This window comes from Pinus tabuliformis, chromosome J (genome assembly GCF_031772625.1).
Source record: "Pinus tabuliformis cultivar Carrire ecotype Pingquan chromosome J, CPIR1, whole genome shotgun sequence".
Taxonomy (NCBI): domain Eukaryota; kingdom Viridiplantae; phylum Streptophyta; class Pinopsida; order Pinales; family Pinaceae; genus Pinus; species Pinus tabuliformis.
This window is the reverse complement of record NC_142295.1, coordinates 973,459,573-973,483,806: the sequence shown is the minus strand read 5'-3', so window position 1 is coordinate 973,483,806 and position 24,234 is coordinate 973,459,573. Positions and strand designations below refer to the sequence as shown.

General features: G+C 39.9%; 1 protein-coding gene across 1 annotated transcript; it reads left to right on the top strand.

Annotated features, from left to right (window-relative positions):
* The first annotated feature begins 10,642 nt into the window (after nucleotides 1-10,642).
* Nucleotides 10,643-11,257, top strand: LOC149230082 (uncharacterized). Its single transcript, XM_089381199.1, has one exon. The coding sequence runs from the start codon at nucleotides 10,643-10,645 to the stop codon at nucleotides 11,255-11,257; it is 615 nt and encodes a 204-aa protein (XP_089237325.1).
* The last annotated feature ends 12,977 nt before the right edge of the window (nucleotides 11,258-24,234 follow it).

The following is a 24,234-nucleotide window of genomic DNA, read 5'->3' as shown; positions in this document are numbered from 1 at the left end:
CCACTTTATATTTCATGAAATACTTTTAAAGAATGAATTTTCTATTCATATGAGGGTTTTGATTATATCAGAAAACACATGGTATCTCCCCATGCAAAACTTCCAAATATGAAGAAACGGTCTCTAACAATACGTACATTGAGAAATGTAGTGCAAGCAAGAACTTGTACATGTTTCAAAAAATCATAAATACAACAAGATAGAGGTATTTCTCACATTGAACAACTGAGAGAAAGAAATGCACAATAAGGATGAACTTATAGGTTTTCAATAGGTTGAAAAGAAATTGTACAAAGAATTAATAAAATTGTATGGATCTGTATAGTCATATGGAGCAATATAACAGTTGTATAACTTATGCCTTTCTTTTTTTTGTAGATCGTAGACGTAATTTTGAAATGATTTTTATGGAAATTCAATTTTTATTTGAGTAGATTGTAGAGGTTTCCTTGAGGTATGCAAAGCTGATTTTGAAGAAGAAATTACTTATGTATCTGCAAAAATCTTTTATTCTTCAAGTACTTAAATTTTTAGTTATTGTGTGATTGATGCCATGATCTGAAAGTAATTTCTACATTATATTAATGTTAGTAATTTATCTATTTAACTAGGATCATATGGATAATAGTCACCAGTTGATGCAGGAGCATCTAGCTCACCATGACCAGGTGAAGTCTCTACCAGGTCAAAGGAAGTTGAATTTATTTTTATTTAGTCTTTCTGTTGGTTGACAGGAAAGTAGGTAGGAATTTTATAATTTTATTTTCTGTTAGTAAGGGTAGTTGAACAGTTATAGCCATAGATTGATCTGTTGTTAACAAACTGTGATTTTCCTTTTATTTAAAGGGAAAAAGACAAATGTGTTTGAACAGGAAATCTTGTCATGAGATAAACGAAATGTCTAATAACAAATAATTGTAAGAGTCTGTAACTAAAAAACAACACAAGTGTACAATTTCATTAACTAGAAAAGGAGCCTATAAATGTAACATGACAAACCAAAGAAGGGGTTCCATTCAATATCTCTCGCACTCAATAAAAGTAACAACAAAGAATTCAAAAGTTTGTCCATCTGCGTGTTTACCGTAATTATATGTTTTCTATTTCACAGTTATATGAATGCACAAGTAACCCTATACAAAATCTGGTGAACAAGTCTTTCATTGTGTTCTGGAGAAAAGACCACCAGTAGAGACAACAAGACCAAGGAGCAGGCAAGTTTTTACATAGCATCTTCAACGGTAGCCAGGTAACATTACGAGCGATTGCACAGAGTTTTATTACATTAACAGCCAAATAGCATTGCAAGCGATTGCACAGAGTCCGTGTAATATAGAGACTATACGATGAATTTCAAACACATCGAACGCACATGATAATAGTTCTGGCCGCAACAACCCAAGAAGTCAAAACAACATACATCTATCAGGTAACGCCAAATAGAAACTATCTGATTATATTTATTTTTCCAGAAGAACATTATGCTGAATGTCGAAAACTCCAGCACATTAAATTATTACAACAGAACTGAAAAAGTCGAGAATTGTTCACGCTCAAACCTTGAGCCACAAACCCTGGGTAAGGGTTTAATTGATAAAAATTTTCATACAGCGCAGACACACAAACTCTAAATAGAGAACCAAGATAAGGACTTAGAAAGGAGCCACAACCATAAAACGAAGTTTTGATCTAATACAATGAAAACCTAAGTCTCGATAACCAGAGCATTGCTCAAAGCAAGCGTATGACAAACCCTTTCTATTTGGAGAGCCGAGACTAAAAGACCAAGGTGACGGACTACTAGAAGGCAGTGGGAATAGAACCTACTAGGAAAAATCGGGGTGTGTGGTACCAGAATCTCCAACGGGAAACCCCAACACTTGTATGGAAAGAACACACAACTGTTCGTGGTATATTGAAACAATAGAGCAGATAAAGAGCTGGAACGAAGAATTCAAATCATTGGGAGTGTTAGTAGATACCTGAGGGTTCGCGGAGAGGCCAAGACCAGTGTTCTAGTGACAACGCTGACCAAATAAGAAGAATAAGGAGTAACCTAGGCCAGGAACTACGGAAGGAAGTCCATGAGTTGAAAAAAAGGAAGGATATATTACCTGTATGTGCCAGAGTCGGAGAAGTTCCATCGTTTGAGCCTAAGAGTGAACAAAAGTTGTGTAGCAAAACTGAACGAGGAGCATCAGCACATGAATCAACAGAAAGTGGCTCGAGAACCCACAGCAGAAGATAAATCAACCACAAACAGCGACCTTACACAGTAGAAAAAATCACATACAGTAGAGAGCTTACCCTGGCCAGTGCAAGACAAGTTACAGCCAGCTACGAACCAAGGATCCAGGATAAATACAGTCACAGTAACGAGTAACTGGAGCACAATCAAGACCTGCAGCATTGCTTCCCATTGACCCTCACAGAACGTTGCAGAGGAAACCCTCGATAGAAAGATAACAAAAGACCGAGGAAACCATCAAACAAGGGAATAACCCAAGAACGAAGCGGGAGACGCGAACCTCAAGGCAAGTACACTTATATTAAACATACCATTGAATGATCATCAACTGAAATCCCAGAAATATCTATATTACATTATATCTGCATGTCAACATTCCGTGTGATTAAATCAACCAAACAAACATTTTAAATCATTCCCGATACAACAAGTGTATAAAGAGTTGGGCTGGTCCCATCAAAGTGGTATCAGAGTAAGCTAAATTGATTGGAGATATGGAAAGAGGAAGGCAAGGTCATGGTAGAGGTGCTCGACAGTTGGCAGAGGAAGGATTGAGAGAGGAGACTTGAATTCTTGCTGCCTGTTTGGAGGCAGTGGAGGCAGGGAGAAGAAGAGACCCAGAGATGGGTGATGAGAGTGAGGAGGAACCTAAAGCAGTAGAAAATGGACTAGAAGGTGAGAGTACAGAAGTGAGATTGTTGAGATTCGTTCTAGTAGCAAGCAGTAAACCCAAGCCAGAACTCCCAACCTATGATGGCAGTCTGTCTATGGAGGTTTTATTGGATTGGATTAGCGATATGGATAAGTATTTCGAGTGCAAGGAAATTTGTGAAGACCACAGAGTTCGGTTCGCTGCGACGAAATTGAAGGGACATGCAACCCTATGGTGGGATAGTTTCCAGAACGAGAGGAAAAGATTGAACAAACTACCGATAAAAACCTGGTCAAGGATGGTGGCCAAGTTAGAGGGCAGATTTCTGCCAAAGGACTATCAGATTGCGCTGCACAGGTAGGTGGAGAATCTGAGAAAGAAAGGATTGACGGTGAGGGAGTACACAGAGGAGTTCTATCGAGTGAATTTGCGAGCAGGATATACCAAAGATACTGCAGAAAGAATAACCAGGTATGTTAATGGGTTAAGATTAGATATTTTGGATGAAATCAACATTTTGTCTCCAAACAATACTGAGGAAGCATATCAAAGTGTGATGAAGGCTGAAGAGAAGATTACTAGAAGACAGAATGCCCTGAGAGGACGAGGAGCCGGCAGGGGAAAAGGCCAGTCATATGCCAGAGGGTGGACTGCTGGTAATAATGAGGAAGGTAGCAGTTCCAGAGCTTCTGGATCAGTGGACAGAGGTGATAATGCAAGGGGTGGAAGATCATCCCAGCGAGGAAGAGGTAATGGCCGAGGAAGAGGGGTTGGTTACCAATGTTATCAGTTTCATAAATGGGGACATAGATCGTTTGAATGTATGGAAGTAGAACAAGCTGGACAGTGGGGTGCATATGTTGCACAGCCAGAAGAAGGAGAAACACCTCCCCAAGAAGCAGAAAATGCTCCAGAGACCGGGGAAGCCTTAGTGCTGCATAAGGTGTCGTTAAAACCGGTCATAGATATCACCGATCAGACACAATGGAAGGCTTTATTCAGAATAGTTTGTAAGTCACGAGGTAAATGTTGTAAATTAATTATTGACAGCGTAGTACTAACAATTTAGTGTCCACAGAGATGGTAGAAAAGCTCAAGCTGAAACATTTGAAACATCCAAACCCTTACAGAGTTTCATGGCTGAAAAAAGGCCATCAATTACTGGTAGTTGAACAATGCGAGGTGGAGTTTCAAATAGGCAAATACAAGGATAAAGTTGTCTGTGACATCATGCCAATGGATGTATGTCATATACTGCTGGGCAGGCCTTGGCAATACGATAGGAAAGTGGTACACGATGGATTGATGAACTGTTATAAATTTGTGAAGGATGGAATCAAGCATACGCTTGTACCCATCAGAGAATAAGGGTCAGCAGAGACCAGGGAATTAAGAACATTGCTAGTTAGTGGAAAATAGTTTCTAAAACAAGTTGAGGACAGTGAGATAGGTTATGCAGTAGTGAAGAAAGCAAGGACAGTGTTATTGCATAGGGAGATATTAGATTTACCTATGGAGATCCAAGCGATGTTACAAGAGTTTATAGATATAGTGGTAGATGACTTGCCAGACAAACTACCCCCAAAACGGAGCATAAGCCATCATATAGACTTCATACCCGGAGCCAGTTTGCCGAAAAAAGCGGCATACCGAATGAGCCCCAAAGATAATGAAGAAATCAAGAATCAAGTGCAAGCGCTGTTGGACAAGGGATTGATAAGGGAAAGCTTAAGCCCTTGTGCTGTTCCAACAGTCCTCGCTCCCAAGAAGGGAGGAGAGTGGCGAATGTGCATCGACTCAAGCGCCATCAATATGATCACCATCTGGTATAGGTTTCCACTACCCTGGATGGACGACATGATGGATTATTTAAGCGGGGCAGCATATTTTTCCAATATATACTTGAAGAGCGGTTACCATCAGATTCGGATACGAGAGGGTGACGAATGGAAGATAGCCTTTAAGATGAATGAGGGGCTGTACGAATGGTTAGTCATTCCCTTTGGGCTGAGCAATGCACCCAGTACATTCATGAGATTGATGAATGAGATGCTTAAGGAGTACATAGGAAAATTTGTGATTGTATACCTGGATGACATACTTATTTTCAGCAGGACAAGGGAAGAACACCTTCAACATGTGCGTAAGGTGTTGGAGAAATTACTATAGAACAAACTGCTAATAAACTTGAAAAAATGTACTTTTTCTGCAGGAGGAATTGATTTATTTGGGTTTTGTAATCGCATAGAATGAGTTGAAGATGGATCTGGAGAAGGTGGAAGCGATAGTAAATTGGCCATCTCCGAAAAATTTATTTGAGGTACGTAGCTTTCACAGATTAGCAAGTTTTTATGGGAAATTCATAAAGAATTTGAGCTAAATTTGTGTGCCAATGCTAGACACCATCAAAAAGGCCAACCAACTATTTTGATGGACAGAGGTAGCAGAGAGAAGTTTTCAGTTGCTAAAGAAGAAGATTACTAAGAGGCCAAGCCTTAGATTACCAGATTTCAAGTAGTAATTTCAGGTTCGATGTGATGCTAGTGGGACAGGAATTGGAGCTATGCTCAGCCAGGAAGATAAGCCTGTAGCATTTTTCAGTGAAAAGATGAATGAAAGTCGACAAAAATATTCATCGTATGATAAGGAATTTTATGCAGTTATATAGGCATTAAAACATTGGAGGCATTATCTGTTGGGAAATGAATTCGTGCTATTCTCAGATAATTCTGCACTACAGTACGTAATGCAATAGCACAAGTTGAACCATAAACATGCCAAATGGGTGGAGTATTTGCAGAGCTTCAATTTTGTATTGAAACATATTAGCGAGCAAGCAAATAAAGTAGTGGATGCGCTGAGTAGGAAAGCTCTACTTCTGTAGGAAAGCACTGTGCAAGTGTTGGGTTTTGAGCACTTACGAGATTTGTACCAGACTGATACAGACTTTAAGGAGGCCTATGAGGCATGCCAGAATCCCTTAGTGAGAGATAACAACCCTTGGTTAGATTACAATTTGCAGGAAAAGTTGTTGTTTAAGGGAGGACAGTTGTGCATACCTGACTACTCGATGAGGGAGAATATTATTTGAGAGAAGCATAGTGGAGGTTTGGCCGGACATTTCGGCGTGTATAAGACACTCGAGCAGCTCATAAATTTCTACTTTTGGCCAAATATGCAGAGAGATGTACGACGATTCGTAGCTAGATGCAAAGTGTGCCAGTTAGCAAAAGGTCACAGTCAGAACACGGGACTATATACATCGTTACCTGTTCTAGGCAGACCATGGGATTCAGTCAGCTTGGACTTCATCTTAGGTCTACCTAAGACACAGCGAGGGTACGACTCGGTAATGGTAGTGGTGGACAGATTCTCAAAAATGGCACATTTTATTCCTTGCAAGAAAACCAGTGATGCCACCCACATGGCACACTTGTTTTTTAATGAGATTGTCAGGTTACACAGATTTCCCAAATATATCCTATTGGACAGGGACATGAAGTTTACGGGACATTTTTGACATACCCTGTGGAAGAAAATGGATACTCAGCTAAGTTACAATTCTGCTTATCATCCGCAAATGGATGGACAAACAGAAGTTGTAAACAAGAGTTTAGGGAATCTGCTACGAAGTCTAGTGGGGGAGAATTCGCGAATGTGGGATCGAGTGCTGGCGTAGGCAAAATTTGCTTACAATGACTCACCTAACCGCAACACAGGCTTGATCCTTTTTCAAATCCTGTATGGCATGCAACCTCACGGAGTGCATGAACTGTGGAATCTTGGACTGCAAGAAAGGAGAAGTGCAGATGGAGAATATTTCACTAACGTGATGAGGGATTTGCATGAACAGGTAAAAATTAAATTGTAGGATAGTAGCTTAAAGTACAAACAACAAGAATATTTGAAGAGAAGGGAGATACAATTTAATGTCGGAGACGAAGTCCTCACACATCTGTGCAAGGAACATTTCCCTAAAGGTACGTACAATAAATTAAAGTACAAGAAGATAGGACCCCACAAGATCCTTTGGAAATTTTCAGCAAATGCCTATGAGATCCAGTTGCCACCTGGAATAGGCATTTCGCCTATCTTCAATGTAGCAGACCTGTTTCCCTACACAGCTGACCTAGAAGAGAAGGAAGAAGAAGGAATCACGTGACCCACACGAAACACCCCGAACGAAGGAGAAGCTTGGAAGAGACAGATGCCTTACGCTCAACCTCCCGAGATCGAGAGCATTCTCGACACTCAGGTGGCTAAATGAACTCGATGGAAGTAATATCTACAATACCTAGTCAAGTGGAAGAACCGTCCTATTGAGGATAGTTCGTGGCTTGATGCCAGGCAGATCGAACAGACAGGTACTTCAGTCGAGAAGCTCATAGACCGGAGCCATGATTTCTTTTTGCCCCAGGAGCCTGATGCAGGAGCATCTAGCTCACCATGACCGGGTGAAGTCTCTGCCAGGTCAAAGGAAGATCAATTTACTTTTATTTAGTCTTTCTGTTGGTTGACAGGAAAGTAGGTAGGAATTTTATAATTTTATATTCTGTTAGTTAAGCGTAGTTGAACAGTTATAGCCATAGATTGATCTCTTGTTAACAAACTGTGATTTTCCTTTTATTTAAAGGGAAAAAGACAAATGTGGTTGAACAGGAAATCTTTTCATGAGATAAACGAAATGTCTAATAACAAATACCTGTAAGAGTCTGTAACTAAAAAACAAAACAAGTGTACAATTTCATTAACTGGAACAGGAGCCTATAAATGTAACATGACAAACCAAAGAAGGGGTTCCATTTAATACCTCTCGCACTCAATAAATGTAACAACAGAGAATTCAAAAGTTTTTCCATCTCCGTGTTTACTGTAATTATATGTTTTCTATTTCACAGCTATATGAATGCACAACTAACCCTGTACAGAATTCGGTGAATAAGTCTTTCATTACATTCTGGAGAAAAGACCACCAGTAAAGACAACAAGACCAAGGAGGAGGCAAGTTTTTACATAGCATCTTAAACCATAGCTAGGTAACATTACGAGCGATTGCACAACGTTTTACTACATTAACAGCCAAATAGCATTGCAAGCGATTGCACAAAGTCTATGTAATAGAGAGACTATATGGTGAATTTCAAACACATCGAACGCACATGATAACAGTTCCAGCCACAAAAACCTGAGAAGTCAAAACAACATACATCTATTAGGTAACACCAAACAAAACCTATCTGATTATATTTATTTTTCCAGAAGAACATTCTGACGAATGTTGAAAAGTCCAGCACATTAAATTATTACAACAGAACTGAAAAAGTCGAGAATCGTTCACGCTCAAACCTTGAGCCACAAACCCTGGGTAAGGGTTTCAGTGATAACATTTTTCATACAGTGCAGACACACAGACTCTAAAAAGAGAACCAAGATAAGGACTTAGAAAGGAACCACAGCCACAAAACAAAGTTTTGATCTATTACAATGAAAACCTAAGTCTCGATAACTAGACCCTTGCTCAAAGCAAGCATATGACAAACCCTTTTTGTTTGGAGAGCCGAGACTAAAAGACCAAGGTGACGGACTACCAGAAGGCAGTGGGAATAGAACCTACTAGGCAGAATCGGGGTGTGTGGTACCAGAATCTCCAACGGAAAACCCCAACACCTGTATGGCAAGAACACACAACTGTTAGTGGTATATTGAAACAACAGAGTAGATAAAGATCTAGAACGAAGAATTCAAATCGTTGGGAGTGCCGGTAGATACCTGAGGGTTCGCAGAGAGGTCGAGAACAGTGTTCCAATGACAGTGCGGACCAACTGAGAAGAATAAGGAGAAACCCAGGTCAGGAACCACGGAAGGAAGTCCATGAGTTGAAAACAAGGAAGGATATATTACCTGTATGTGCCAGAGTTAGAGGAGCGCCATTGTTTGAGCCTGAGAGTGAACAAAAGTTGTGTAGAAAAACCGAACGAGGAGCATCAGTGCATGAATCAACAGATAGTGGCCCAAGAACCCACAACAGAAGAGAAATCAACCACAAACAACGACCTTACATAGTAGAAAAAATCACATACAACAGAGAGCTTACCCTGGCCAGTGCAAGACAAGTTACAAGCAGCTACGAACCAAGGAACCAGGACAAATACAGTCTCAATAACGAGTAACCAGAGCATAATCAAGACCTGCAGCATTGCTGCCCATCGACCCTCATAGAATGTTGCAGAGGAAACCCTCGATGAAAATATAGCAAAAGACTGAGGAAACAATCAAACAAGGGAATAACCCAAGAATGAAGCGGGAGATGCAAACCTCAAGGCAAGTACCATTAAATTAAACATACCATTGAATGCTCATCAACCGAAATCCCAAAAATATCTATATTAAGTTATATCCACATGTCAACATTCTGTGTGATTAAATCAACTAAACAAACATTTTAAATCATTCCTGGTGGCTGGTCCCATCAAAGTGGTATTAGAGCGGGCTAAATTGATTAGAGATATGGAAAGAGGAAGGCGAGGTCATGGTAGAGGTGCTCGACGGTTGGCAGAGGAAGGATTGAGAGAGGAGATTCGAATTCTTGCTTCCCGTTTGGAGGTAATGGAGGTAGGGAGAAGAAGAGACCCAGAGATGGGTGATGAAAGCGAGTAGGAACCTGAAGCAACAGCAGATGGAATAGAAGGTGAGAGTCCAAAAGTGAGATTGTTGAGATCTGTTCTAGTAGCAAGCAGTAAACCCAAACTAGAACTCCCAACCTATGATGGCAGTCTGTCTATCGAGGTTTTATTGGATTGGATTAACGAGATGGATAAGTATGTCGAGTGTGAGGGAATCAGCGAAGACCACAGATTTCTATTTTCTGTGACGAAATTGAAGGGACACACAGCCCTATGGTCGGATAGTGTCCAGAATGAGACGAAAAGATTGAACAAAATACTGATCAAAACCTGGTTAAGGAAGGTGGCCAAGTTAAAGGGTAGATTTCTGCCAAAGGACTATCAGATTGGGCTACACAAGCAGGTGCAGAATCTGAGATAGAAAGGATTGATGGTGAGGGAGTACATGGAGGAGTTCTATCGAGTGAATTTGCGAGCAGGATATATCGAAGATACTGCGGAAAGAATAGTCATGTATGTTAATGGGTTAATATTAGATATTTTCAACGAAATCAGCATTTTGTCTCCAAACAATACTGAGGAAGGGTATTAGAGTGCGATGAAGGCTGAAGAGAAGATTACTAGAAGACATCTCGGAGAGGACGAGGAGCCAGCAAGGGAAAAGGCCAGTCATATGGCAGAGGGCAGACTACTGGTAATAATGAGGAAGGTAGCAGTTCCATAGGTTCTGGATCAGCGGACAGAGGTGATAATGCAAGGGGTGGAAGATCATCCCAGCGGGGCAGAGGTAACGACCGAGGAAGAGGGGCTGGTTACCAATGTTATCAGTGTCATAAATGGGGAAATAGATCATTTGAATGTCTGGAAGCAGAACAAGCTAGACAGCGGGGTGCATATCTTGCACAGCCAGAAGAAGCAACATCACCTCCCCAAGAAGCAGAAAATGCTCCAAAGACTGGGGAAGCCTTAGTGTTGCATAAGGTGTTGTTAAAACTAGTCAAAGAGATCACCGATCAGACACAACAGAAGGCTTTATTCAAAACAGTTTGTAAGTCACGATGTAAGTGCTGTAAATTAATTATTGACAGTGGTAGTACTGACAATTTAGTGTCCACAGAGATGGTAGAAAAGTTGGAGTTGAAACGTTTGGAACATCCAAACCCTTACAGAGTTTCATGGCTGAAAAAAGGCCATCAGTTACTGGTAGTTGAACAATGCAAGGTGGAGTTTCAAATAGGAAAATACAAGGATAAAGTTGTTTGTGACATCATGCCAATGGATGTATGTCACATACTTCTGGGCAAGCCTTGGCAATATGATAGGAAAGTGGTACACGATGGATTGACGAACTATTATAAATTTGTGAAGGATGGAATCAAGCATACACTTGTACCCATCAAAGATGAAGGGTTAGCAGAGACCAACGAATCAAGAGCATTGCTAGTTAGTGGAAAACGATTTCTAAAACAAGTTGAGGACAACAAGATAGGTTATGCAGTAGTGAAGAAAGCAAGGACAATGTTATTGCATAAGGAGGCATCAGATTTACCTATGGAGATCCAAGAGATGTTACAGGAGTTTACAGATTTAGTGGTAGATGACTTACCAGACAAACTACCCCCAAAATGGAGCATAAGCCATCATATAGACTTCGTACTCGGAGCGAGTTTGCCAAACAAAGCAGCATACCGAATGAGCCCCAAAGATAATGAAGAAATCAGGAAGCAAGTGTAAGAGCTATTGGACAAAGGATTGATAAGGGAAAGCTTAAGCCCTTGTGATGTTCTAATGGTCCTCGCTCCCAAGAAGGGAGGAGAGTGGCGTATGTGCACCGACTCAAGCGCCATCAATAAGATCATCATCCGGTATAGGTTTCTGCTTCCCTGGATGGATGACATGATGGATTGTTTAAGCAGGGCAGCTTATTTCTCTAAGATAGACTTGAAGAGCGGTTACCATCAGATTCAGATACGAGAGGGGGACGAATGGAAGACAACCTTTAAGATGAATGAGGGGTTGTACGAATGGTTAGTCATGCCCTTTGGGCTGAGCAATGCGCCCAGTACATTCATGATATTGATGAATGAGATGCTGAAGGAGTACATAGGAAAATTTGTGATTGTATACCTGGATGACATACTTATTTTCAGCAAGACAAGGGAAGAACACCTTCAACATGTGCGTAAGGTGCTGGAGAAATTACAGCAGAACAAACTGCTAATAAACTTGAAAAAATGTACTTTTCTGTAGAAGGAATTGATTTATTTGGGGTTTGTAATAGCAGAGAATGAGCTGAAGATGGATCTGGAGAAGGTGGCAGCGATAGTAAATTGGCCATCTCTGAAAAATTTATTTGAGGTACGTAGCTTTCACAGATTAGCATGTTTTTACAGGAAATTCATAAAGAATTTCAGTGAAATTTGTGCGCCAATGCTAGACACCATCAAAAAGGCCAGCCAACCTTTTCGATGGATAGAGGTAGCAGAGAGAAGTTTCCAATTGTTGAATAAGAAGATTATTGAGAGGCTGATCCTGAGATTACCAGATTTCAAGAAGTTATTTCAGGTTTGATGTGATGCTAGCGGGACAGCAATTGGAGCTATGCTCAGCCAGGAAGATAAGCCTGTAGCATTTTTCACCGAAAAGCTAAATGAAAATTGACAGAAATATTCATTGTATGATAAGGAATTTTATGCAATTATACAGGCATTAAAACACTGGAGGCATTATCTATTGGGAAACGAATTTATGTTGTTCCCAGATAATTATGCACTATAGTACGTAATGCAACAACACAAGTTGAACCATAAACATGCCAAATGGGTGGAGTATTTGCGGAGCTTTAATTTTGTATTGAAACATATTAGCAGGCAAGAAAATAAAGAAGTGGATGCGCTGAGTAGGAAAGCTCTACTTTTATAGGAAAGCACTGTGCAAGTGATAGGTTTTGAGCACTTATGAGATTTGTACCAGACAGATACAGAATTTAAGGAGGCCTATGAGGCATGCCAGAATCCCTTAGTGAGAGATAACAACCCTTGGTTAGATTACAATCTGCAGGAAAAGTTGTTGTTTAAGGGAGGACAACTGTGCATACCTGATTGCTCGATGAGGGAGAATATTATTCGAGAGAAGCATAGCGGAGGTTTAGCCGGACATTTCGGAGTGGATAAGATGCTCAAGAAGCTTAGATATTTCTACTTTTGGCCAAAGATGTATAGAGATGTACGGCGATTCGTAGCCAGATGCAATGTGTGCCATTTAGGAAAAGGTCACTGTCAGAACATGTGACTATATACATCATTACCTGTTCCAGGTAGACCATGGGATTCAGTCAGCTTGGACTTCATCTTAGGTCTACCTAAGACACAGAGAGGGTATGAATTGGTAATGGTAGTGGTGGACAAATTCTCAAAAATGGCACATTTTATTCCTTGCAAGAAAACAAGTGATGCCACCCACGTGGCCCACTTGTTTTTTAATGACATTGTCAGGTTACACGGATTGCCCAAATCTATCCTATCGGACAGGGATGTGAAGTTTACGGGACATTTTTGGCGTACCCTATGTAATAAAATGGATACTCAGCTGAGTTATAGTTATGCTTATCATCCGCAAACAGACAGAAAAATAGAAGTTGTAAACAAGAGTTTAGGGAATCTGCTATGAAGTCTAGTGGGGGAGAATTCGCGAATGTGGGATTGAGTGCTGGCGTAGGTAGAATTCGCTTACAACGATTCACCTAACTGCAACACAAGATTGAGCCCTTCTCGAATCATATATGGCATGCATCCTCGCGGAGTGCATGAACTGCGAGATCTTGGACTACAAGAAAGGCGAAGCACAGATTGAGAAGATTTCACTAACGCGATGAGGGATTTGCATGAACAAGTAAAAAATTAAATTGCAGGATAGCAGCTTAAAGTAAAAATAGCAAGAAGATTTGCAGAGAATGGAGGTACAATTTAATGTCGGAGATGATGTCCTTGCACATCTGCACAAGGAACTTCTCCCTAAAGGTACGTACAGTAAATTAAAGTACAAGAAGATAGGACACTGCAAGATCCTTCAGAAATTTTCAGCAAATTCCTATGAGATCCAATTGCCACCTGGAATAGGCATTTCGCCTATCTTGATTGTAGCAGACTTGTTTCCCAACACAGCTGACCCAGAAGAGAAGGAAGAAGAAGGAATCACGCGACCCACATGGAACACCTAGGATGAAGGAGAAGCTTGGAGGAGACAGATGCCTTATGTTCAACCTCCCGAGATCGAGATCATTCTCGACACTCAGGTGGCTAAACGAACTCGGTGGAAGGAATATCTCCAATACCTGGTCAAGTGGAAGAACTGTCCTATTGAGGATAGTTCATTGCTTGACTCTAGGTAGATCGAACAGATAGGTACCTCAATCGAGAAGCTCATGGACCGGAGCCATGATTTCTTTTTACCCCGAGAGCCTGATGCAGGAGCATCTAGCTCACCATGACCGAGTGAAGTCTCTACCAGGTCAAAGGAAGTTGAATTTACTTTTATTTAGTCTTTTTGTTGGTTGACAGGAAAGTAGGTAGGACTTTTATAATTTTATTTTCTGTTAGTTAAGGGTAGTTGAACAGTTATAGCCATAGATTGATCTATTGTTAACAAACTGTGATTTTACTTTTATTTAAATGGAAAAAGAAAAATGTGGTTGAACAGGAAATCTTGTCATGAGATAAATGAAATGTCTAATAAAAAATAACTGTAAGAGCCTATAACTGAAAAACAAAACAAGTGTACAGTTTCATTAATTGGAACAGGAACCTATAAATGTAACATGAAAAACCAAAGAAGGGGTTCCATTCAATACCTCTCGCACTCAATAAAAGTAGCGACAGGGAATTCAAAATTTTGTGCATCTGCGTGTTTACTGTAATTATATTTTTTCTATTTCACAGTTATATGAATGCACAACTAAACCTGTACAGAATCTAGTGAACAAGTCTTCCATTGCGTTCTGGAGAAAATACCACCAGTAAAGGCAACAAGAACAAGGAGCAGGTGATTTTTTACATAGAATATTAAATGATAGCTAGGTACCATTACAAGCGATTGCATAGAGTTTTATTACATTAACAACCAAATAGCATTGCGAGCGATTGCATAGAGTCCGTGTACTAGAGAGACTATACGATGAATTTCAAACACATCGAACGCACATGATAACAGTTCTGGCCACAACAACTCGAGAAGTCGAAACAACATACATCTATCAGGTAACACCAAACATAACCTATCCGATTATATTTATTTTTCCAGAAGAACATTCTGTCGAATGTCGAAAAGTCCAGTACATTAAATTATTACAACAGAACTGAAAAAGTCGAGAATCATTCACGCTTAAACCTTGAGCCACAAACCCTGGGTAAGGTTTTCAGTGATAACATTTTTCATACAGCACGGACACATAGACTCTAAACAGAGAACCAAGATAAGGACTTAGAAAGGAGCCGTAGCCACAAAACGAAGTTTTGATCTAATACAATGAAAACCTAAGTCTCGATAACTATATCTTTGCTCAAAGCAAGCATATGACAAACTCTTTCTGTTTGGAGAGAAGAGACTAAAAGACCAAGGTGACGGACTACCAGAAGGCAGTGGGAATAGAACCTACTAGGTAGAATCAGGGCATGGGTTGCTAGAATCTCCAACAGCAAACCCCAACACCTGTATGGTAAGAACACACAACTGTTAGTGCTATATTGAAACAACAGAGCAAATAAAGAGTCGGAACAAAGAATTTAAATCATTGGGAGTGTCGGTAGATACCTGAGGGTTCGTAGAGAGGCCGAGACCAGTGTGCCAGTGACAGCGCCGACCAATTGAGAAGAATAAGGAGCAACCCAAGTCAAGAACTGCGTAAGGAAGTCCATGAGTTGAAAATAGGGAAGGATATATTACCTATATGTGCTAGAGTTGGAGGAGCACCATCGTTTGAGCCTGAGAGTGAACAGAAGTTGTGTAGCAAAACCTAACAAGGAGAATCAATGCATGAATCAACAGATAGTGGCCCAAGAGCCCACAACAGAAGAGAAATCAACCACAAACAACAACCTTACATAGTAGAAAAAATCACATACAACAGAGAGCTTACCCTGGCTAGTGCAAGACAAGTTACGACCAGCTGCGAACCAAGGAACAAGGACAAATACAGTCATAGTAACGAGTAACAGGAGCACAATCAAGACCTGTAGCATTGTTGCCCATCGACCCTCGCAGAACGTTGTAGAGTAAACCCTCGTAGGAAAGATAGCAAAAGACCGAGGAAACCATCAAACAAGGGAATAACCCAAGAACAAAGTGGGAGACGCGAACCTCAAGGCAAGTACCCTTACATTAAACATACCATTGAATGCCCATCGACCGAAATCCCAGAAATATCTATATTATGTTATATCTGCATGTCAGCGTTCCGTGTGATTAAATCAACCAAACAAACATTTTAAATCATTCCTGGTACAACAAGTGTATAAAGAGTTTGGCTGGTCCCATCACCTAGGGTTGAATTTTTGTAATTTACTTAACCCCAAATACCTCAAAAGGTGAAATATGCCTCAAAAATGTGAAAATGTGTGCTTACCCCCATAAATTTCTACTTGAGGGGAAACACACATTTTTTTACATTATCCTTTCTTCATAGAATGATCGTCAAATCTATCCTTTTGGTGGCATTAAGAGACTTCAAGTTCGTGCATATGGAATTCTTGGAAATTCAAACACTTATTCTCTTGAAATGGAACATGACTTTGATTCTAGATATGAAGAATTCAACATTAGTGAGAATTTTTTTCCACGAAATGATACATACTATTTAGTTTGTATTAGGTGTCATCTCCAATACTACATCTTACCTTAGACTCTCAACCCTTAGGTATTATTGTACTTCATTTACTTTGTATTTGGAGAAATGTATCATATATGGCCGAAAGAAGGTTTTTCTCAACACAATACTTGATATGGGTTGTTTTGTAGGTTGGCACACTCAAAGTTATCAGTCGTTTTCGATGAGAAGGTTCTTCAATCTGCACAGGGGGTGACTAAAATACATATTTTAGTCTTTCTTCATGTTGGAGCACACCAACGATGTCACAGGGATAAAACTACATGCGTATTAGACTTATTAAAGAAGACGACTTGGCAATTATTTTTGTGGGTGATATGTTGCAGGAAAAATGCACAGGGAGGGTTACTTTGTATCATGTCATTTAAGGGTTACTTTGTGTCATGTCTTGTATTAATCCTTAGTTATATATCAAATAATTATATATTCTAACAAGGGGAATTCTTTTTAAACATGGTTGGATTTGTGGTAGCATCGACATCAAAACAATTTCCCTTCATAATCCAATATTTGGTTGCGCACATATCCTAGGTAGTGGCATATCATATTTGCCACCAATCCATCCCTGGTGTCGAGATAGAAAAGGACCCTGGCATAATACATTTCCCCCATCTTGAAGTATGATTTGTTGAAGTCAAAATAAGTACCGAGGTCATCCCCTATACATCGAAAGACATCTTCCATATAATGTTGAATGGGGATGTTGGGAGCCTTAATCATATTGGCCCTGCACCTAGCTATTATTGAACAATGCCAAAGAGGGGATTCCACCTTTTCAAATACACGGGGGGCATTTCTATGTTCCAATAATGTGAGAGAACCCAATTCACATGTCCCTCTTTACTAAATTTGAATGAAAACCATCATTTGGGCATGGTGCATACAGATGGAAGCACATTTAAAATGTGTTCCAAATTCTCCAAAATCCACCTCCTCAGACACGTTTTAGAGTAGTGCCTGCCTCTAATTATTCCAACCAAAACCCTTTCAACTGTAGACATAACTTCATCTAGCCTGATACCCTCCCCTAGTACTAATGCTCGATTACTATCTTTTAACTTGGGGCATTTTATCTTCCTTGCCTTCTTCTTTTAGCCTGTCGTTGAAGCATCTTCAAACGTGTGGTTGTGTCTTGAGGGTGTACCCTCGATAGATCATTGGTGGAAGGAACACTACAAGAAAAAGGGTCATTGGTGAGGGTCATGCTTGTGACGGACCTTTAAGGTCTGTCACCAATGTGACATATGGTGACAGTCTTTAAAAAAGTGTTGTTGTAAGTGTATATAGTGATGGTCCTTTAAGGTTTGTCACCAAAGCCATTTTCAATGACACTTTTGGTGAGGGTCGTTTAACGCTCATCACTAATTCTCTCTTTTGTGACACTTTTGGTGAGAGTCATTCAATGCCCATCATTAATTCTCTCTTTGGTGACACTTCTAGTGACGATATTTTATTGACCATCACCAATGATCTTTTTGGTTACTTTTGGTGACGGTCAATAAATGTTCATCATCATTGATCATTCCAATGAGTTTTTTATGATGCTTCATCCCTGTGACAGACCTTTAAGGTCTGTCACTAATGTCTCATATGGTGACGGTCTTTAAAATATCGTTGTTGTAAGTGTATATAGTAATGGTCCTTTAAGGTTTGTCACCAAGTCCATTTTCAATGGCACTTTTGGTGAGGGTTGTTAAAGGCCTGTCACTAATTTTCTCTTTGGTGACACTTTTGGTGAGGGTCATTAAAGGCCCATTACTAATTATCTTTTTTGTGACACTTCTAGTGACGATATTTTATTGGCTCTCACCAATGCTCTTTTTTATTACTTTTGGTGATGGTCAAAAAATTTTTGTCATCATTGATCATTCCAATGAGTTTTTGATGAAGCTATATACTTGTTACTATATTTTTTGTCAAAAGATAATGATTTAAGACCATTGTTGTGGAGTCTTTTTTATTATGTGTCCAAGGTCATAGTGGTTATAATATTTAGTCAATTTGTTAAGAATTAATTAGTGTGTATCATTTCCTTCAAGTCATAAGAATATAGTTTTCCTATGAGTCAACACATGATTCATCTCTATTATGTTTATTATCTAGAAAATTTTCTTTAAATAAAGTTCCACTAGTGTGTGTAGGAACTATATTATTTAATACATAATAAAGCTCTATCAATTCTATTAATGAGAGAGACCTAGCACTCCTCAACACTCATGGCACACCTTACACATGCTTTGGAACAATACACTAACATTCCTTGGTACCTAGAACATATTTTCATGAGTAGGATGGCCAAGTACATGTTGGCATGTCCTAGCATAGCATAACACTCCCCTATCATGTGTTGGCATGCCCTAGAACACCTTGGCAAATATTGCATTGAAAAACATTAGAACTTGGCAAACATTGGCACTTGGCATATATTGGAACATTTTATAAGTGTGCTTAGCATGCCCGTTTTAAAAAAGATAAAGTCCCAACTTATTAACCATCTTATGTGTTCATTTCCTTTCATTTTAGATTTTTTATTCCTTTTGTTGCCTTGAAACTCCTTGACACATATTGGCATACTATGGCACCATGCACATCCTAGCATGTCTTAGCACCTGGAATGCCTTGGCACTATTTGGCACATGCTTGCACACCTCGAAAATACCTAGCACACTCTAGCACTTCTTGAAATACCTTGATGTTACCTGGCATGCCTTACCCATGCTTAGCATACCTTGTCACTCCCTCCTTGGCATGATAGCTAGCACTCATTAACACTCCTCGACGCACCCTTATATTCATTCACTTCCATGCATTCTGACCTAGTTCTCCCTTGTGTTTTCCTAGTACTCCCTACACTCCTCAACATGCATTGGAACTCTCTAGCACACCTTAGCTCTCTTTAATATGCTCTTCCACTTCATAGCATGCATCACACTCCCTTACACACTTTGGAACTCGGCACGTGTTGGAATTTGGCAAGTATTAGAATGTTTGGCATGCATTGAGATGACTTGGTATGATTTGGCATGGTTTAATATTAAAGTTATTTGAGATCAATTATTGGAAACTAGATGAGAAGAAACGAAGGAATATTTGGCACTTAGAATGCATTGACACTTGGCACTTGGCACCTATTGGCACCTAGTGTTGGTTTTCCTAGCATCACCCTCGTGGAAAAGGTAAATTGATGACTTATTAACCCTATTATGTGCTCATTTACTTGTAGTTTAACTTGTTCCTCCCTTTTGTTCCCTTGACAGTCCTTGTCATGCATTGTCACACCCTTGTACATCTTGGCATGCCTTCGCACTTGGCATGTCTTATCTTGTTTGACATGTCCTTGTACTATCTAGCACATGTTAGCATGCCTTAGCATTCCCTAACACACCTTGGCAGTCATGACCTTACAACTAGCATTACATTTTTCCATGACTTGGGAACATTACATTCACTAGAACACCTTGGAACTCCCTAGTTTTCATGCCCTTTGTTATCCTCCATAATGTCCTAGGCTGATGAGGAGATCGACGGAGGTAATCACAGACCAAGCTTTCATTTTGGTAGCTAGCCCTACCAAACTAGAGAGGGATCTCTCTATGAAATCACAACAGAGAGATGACTGGAATGTAAAGGATTTTAGGCTATATAGCTAGGTTCAAGTGGGTTTTGGAAAATTTAGGGTTTTGTTGCTAGATAAGGGAGACAAATCAAGTAGCTAGGTTAGAGGATCAAAGGGTTACAACAAAAAATACAAAAAGGAGAAAGGTAGCATTACTTTTGTGATGTATCTTAGGGTTTTTTAGTGTAGTTTAGTGTTTATGAAAAGAATTCTGTTTATAAAATGTAAGGAAAACCATTTAATAAGTGACGAATTGAAAGAGAAGATTAATATCTTTCATATAAAGCTATAATAGAGAAAAAATAATATCATAAACTTACTGCACATGAATTCCTAGATAATAGTTGCAAATTGTGTCCTTTGATTTCCAGAAAATGTCCAAGTACAAGCTACAATAGTTCTCTCCTCTGAAATCCAACCAGTTCTATCACTCAGAAACTAATACATAAATACCATAACAACATCTCCCCACTCCTAGGGGTTGAACCAATGACTCTAGGAACTATTCCATGAGGTGTTCTAACGAAACCCTAATTTCTAGGGAAGTTAAAAACGACTTCTACAATTAACTTTGACTCCAACCTCTCTCATAAATAAGGTCAAATTTACATCAAAACAACTTATAAATACTAACCACCCATTATTTACATTTAATTTTACCCCTCACATTCATCTACTTCACCCTTTTGACTTTTACCAGAGTCAAACTAGGAATTACAAAAAATTACACAGTGAAAATTTTACAAAAATCATAGAAATTTCCAAGTGTACTGAGAGCTATTGGAGGCCTTTTTTGAGTGCCTTTCGAAAGTCCAAATCCAGATCAAAAGCCTTTTCTAGAAATCTAGGATAGTGTAGATGTCATTAGAGTATTATTTCACTCAAAATGAGCAATTTTTGGCTAAGATATAGCCATTCTCCCAAGGTGTCTCTAGGTGCGCAACGAAATGGAAAGAGAGCGGCAGAAAGGTGATTTTTGGCCTCTTTTTTCAAATTTCTCAAAACTTGAGCCCTGGACCAGGAAAGTGTGCAAATGGGGTTTGAGATGGGGTCACAAGATTTCCAAAAATGCCGATTTTACATCATTTGGAGCCCTGAGGAAGAAGCAAAGCGTGAGCTCGCTATGCTGCTAGACAAAAAGTCCAAAAAATTGCAAGTTTGCACCAAAACACAAAATTTTCTCAAAACCCTCCCAAAATTTGTCTAGAGATGCCTCCTTAGCACACCTAGAACTTGCTAACACTCCATATCATATACTATTATTCATTCATTTCCATGTAATTGAAACTAGTCCTTCCTTGTGTTTCCCTAACACTACCTAACATACGTTATCAATGCCTCATTAGCACACCGAGAACTTGCTAACACTCCCTATCACACACTCTTATTCATTCATTTACATGCAATTGAAAGTAGTCCTCCCTTGTGTTTCCCTAGCACTCCCTAGAATGTGTTGGTGCCACACCCTAGCACCTGACACCTCTTGGCATGTCTTAGCACTTGGCATGTCTTGGAATGACTAACATTCCTTGGAGCTTTATAGCATGTGTTAACAATTCCTGGCATTCCTTACACACCTTGGCACTCCCTAGTTGTCATGCCCTCATAGATAGCCTTATTTTTTTTGTGACTTTGGAACCCAACCAAGTCATTGAAAAAATAGTGTTGTCCCTAGACAAAAGTTTCCCTTTGTCTAAAATTTCTCTTTCCATCCCCTTTTCATAATCGTAGGCTTACCAATTGAAAGTCCTATTATGAAATTATCCTAATACACTTCATCCTTGGGACACTTGGAAGACACTCTTATTCATTTGTTTCCATGCACTTTGACCTAGTTCTTCCTTGTGATGCCCTCACACTCGCCAATACTCCTCGACATGCATAGACATTGTCTAGCATGTGTTATCACTCCTTTTCATTCCTTGGCATCCCCTAGCACTCCTTAGCTATCATGCCCTCATAACTACCCTTATTGGTTTTAAGACTTGGGAACCAACCAAGTCCTACCTCGACTACAACATCTTGACCAAGTTACAGTTACTACAACTATATTGTCCCTTGTTCACCTAAGAATGGCCTATAACTCATGTTAGGCTACTCATGCTCAATCTTAGCTCATCTCACTTAAGAAGTTACCAAGTCAAGGCTCATGTCTAACCATGGACATAAAACAACTAAGCAACATAGTTACATCTTGACATGTCATAGCACCTTGCATGTCTAACAGTCCGTTGGCACTATGTGGCACATGATGGCATTCCCTGCATGCCATGGCATGCTTTAGCACTCCCTATCAGACCATACCACTCCTTGACATGTCATGGCACTCTTGCATGCCTTGGAACTACCTAGCATATAACTTTGTCACTCCATCCTAAGAACGCTTGGAATTCACTGAAACTCCCTATCATACACTCTTATTCGTTCATTTCCATGAATTTTGATCTAGTTTTCCTTTGTGTTTATGTCGCACTCCCTAAAACTACTTAACACAGATTGGCACACCCTGACATGCATTGGCACACCCTGACATGCATTGGCACACCTTGAAACACATTGGCATACGCTCGAATGTCACCATAACACTCTATAATTTCTTGGCACCACCTAACATACCTTGCCATCCCCTCCTTAGCACACCTAGAACTCAATGACACTCCTTGTCACGCACTCTTAGTCATTCATTTCCATGCATTTAAAACTATTGCTCCCTTATGTTTCCCTAGTACTCATAACACTCTGTGGCATGCATTGGCACACCCTAGCACCTGACACATCCTGGCTGTCTCCCTAGCTTCTAATGATCCAAATGGATCCAAGAACAATCTATAAGTCTTCAAAAATTGTTTGAAAGATCAAAACTATCACATAAGGAAAACCTATGGAAAAGTCGGATTACACTATCGGGAGGCAAAAACACAAAGAAATCAGTGAAAATAGAACTATCGGCGCTTGAACAGTAAATTCGCAAGAGCAAACGGATCTGGCCAATCAACGGCCTAGATCCAATTGGCGAATTGTAATCGGTAGTTGCAATTGGTTGATATCGGCGTAGACCCTATGGAACTTGTGATGGCAATTAGTAGAGTCAACAAGGACCATCGATCAAGCACGTAGATCAATGGCCCACATTGCATCGCCAAATCCCAAAAGCCAAACACAATGGCAAAGGGCTTATACATATATGCGATGTGATTGTCGGACCTGATAACAATTATAAATGATGTTTGATATGATTTGAGATCTAGGAAACAAAGTTTTCCTTTGTAAATCACATTTTCGTTGAATAAACGAAAAACCAAGGAAAAGCATCGATGCAATGTCATGGACTCGGAAGGGTTTATTAATGCTGTTGAACATTATTTCAAGTCTGATAAAGTGGGTTTTTCAATGTTTTAACTCATTTTTTTATATAAAAGAGAAATAATAAACCAGGCAGGATTTCAGAGGACCCAAGGGCGGTAAGTGGTTTGGGCCGGGCTCTGCCTGATCCCATACAATGGCTGCCACATGTCCAAGTTGAGGAGAGAGAAAGCCACCCTCATCGAGTGACTAACCCTTGTATGAAAGAGCCACCCGAAATAAACCACAATCGTTGGATTTAGATCTCCCAGATCAATGATGGAGATACTATATCGACTTACAGGTGGACCTGATAGGAGAATAGAGAAAATCTAAGGACTTTTGAAGTCCGATAAACAATGGTTTTGGCGAGATTTCATAGTTTTTGACTGCATTTCTCTATGTAAATAGAAAACAATCATTTTTGTCATTTCGAACGATTTCAAAGGCACGATGACCTATCCCATTACAGTATAGGTGGCCACTACCCCTGGGAGAATTTAGCAATGATTGCTAATGCTTAGAAAGGGATCTGAGTGGACAGGGGTTGGGGAGACAGAAAGCTGAGAAGTTGAAATGAGCAGTCAGAGTAGATTGGCTTTAAAGCCATAGACAAAGAGCAAACCGGAGAAACAGTATTGCAAACAAATGCCAAGATAGAGTTAGGATAGAGACAGAGAGCATTGAGGGAGTCTGTGTAGTCATAGAGGCTTGAGAGGTTCAAGAAAAGCTCTTGTTGTTGCTTCTATTGTGTATTGAGTCTCAAATTGAGCTCATATTGTTGTAAACACTCTGCTTGAAGACATAATAGAGAGGCCACCACTGAAGGTTGGACCAAGAGATGTAGCCCAGGAGTATTGGGTGAACTCTTCA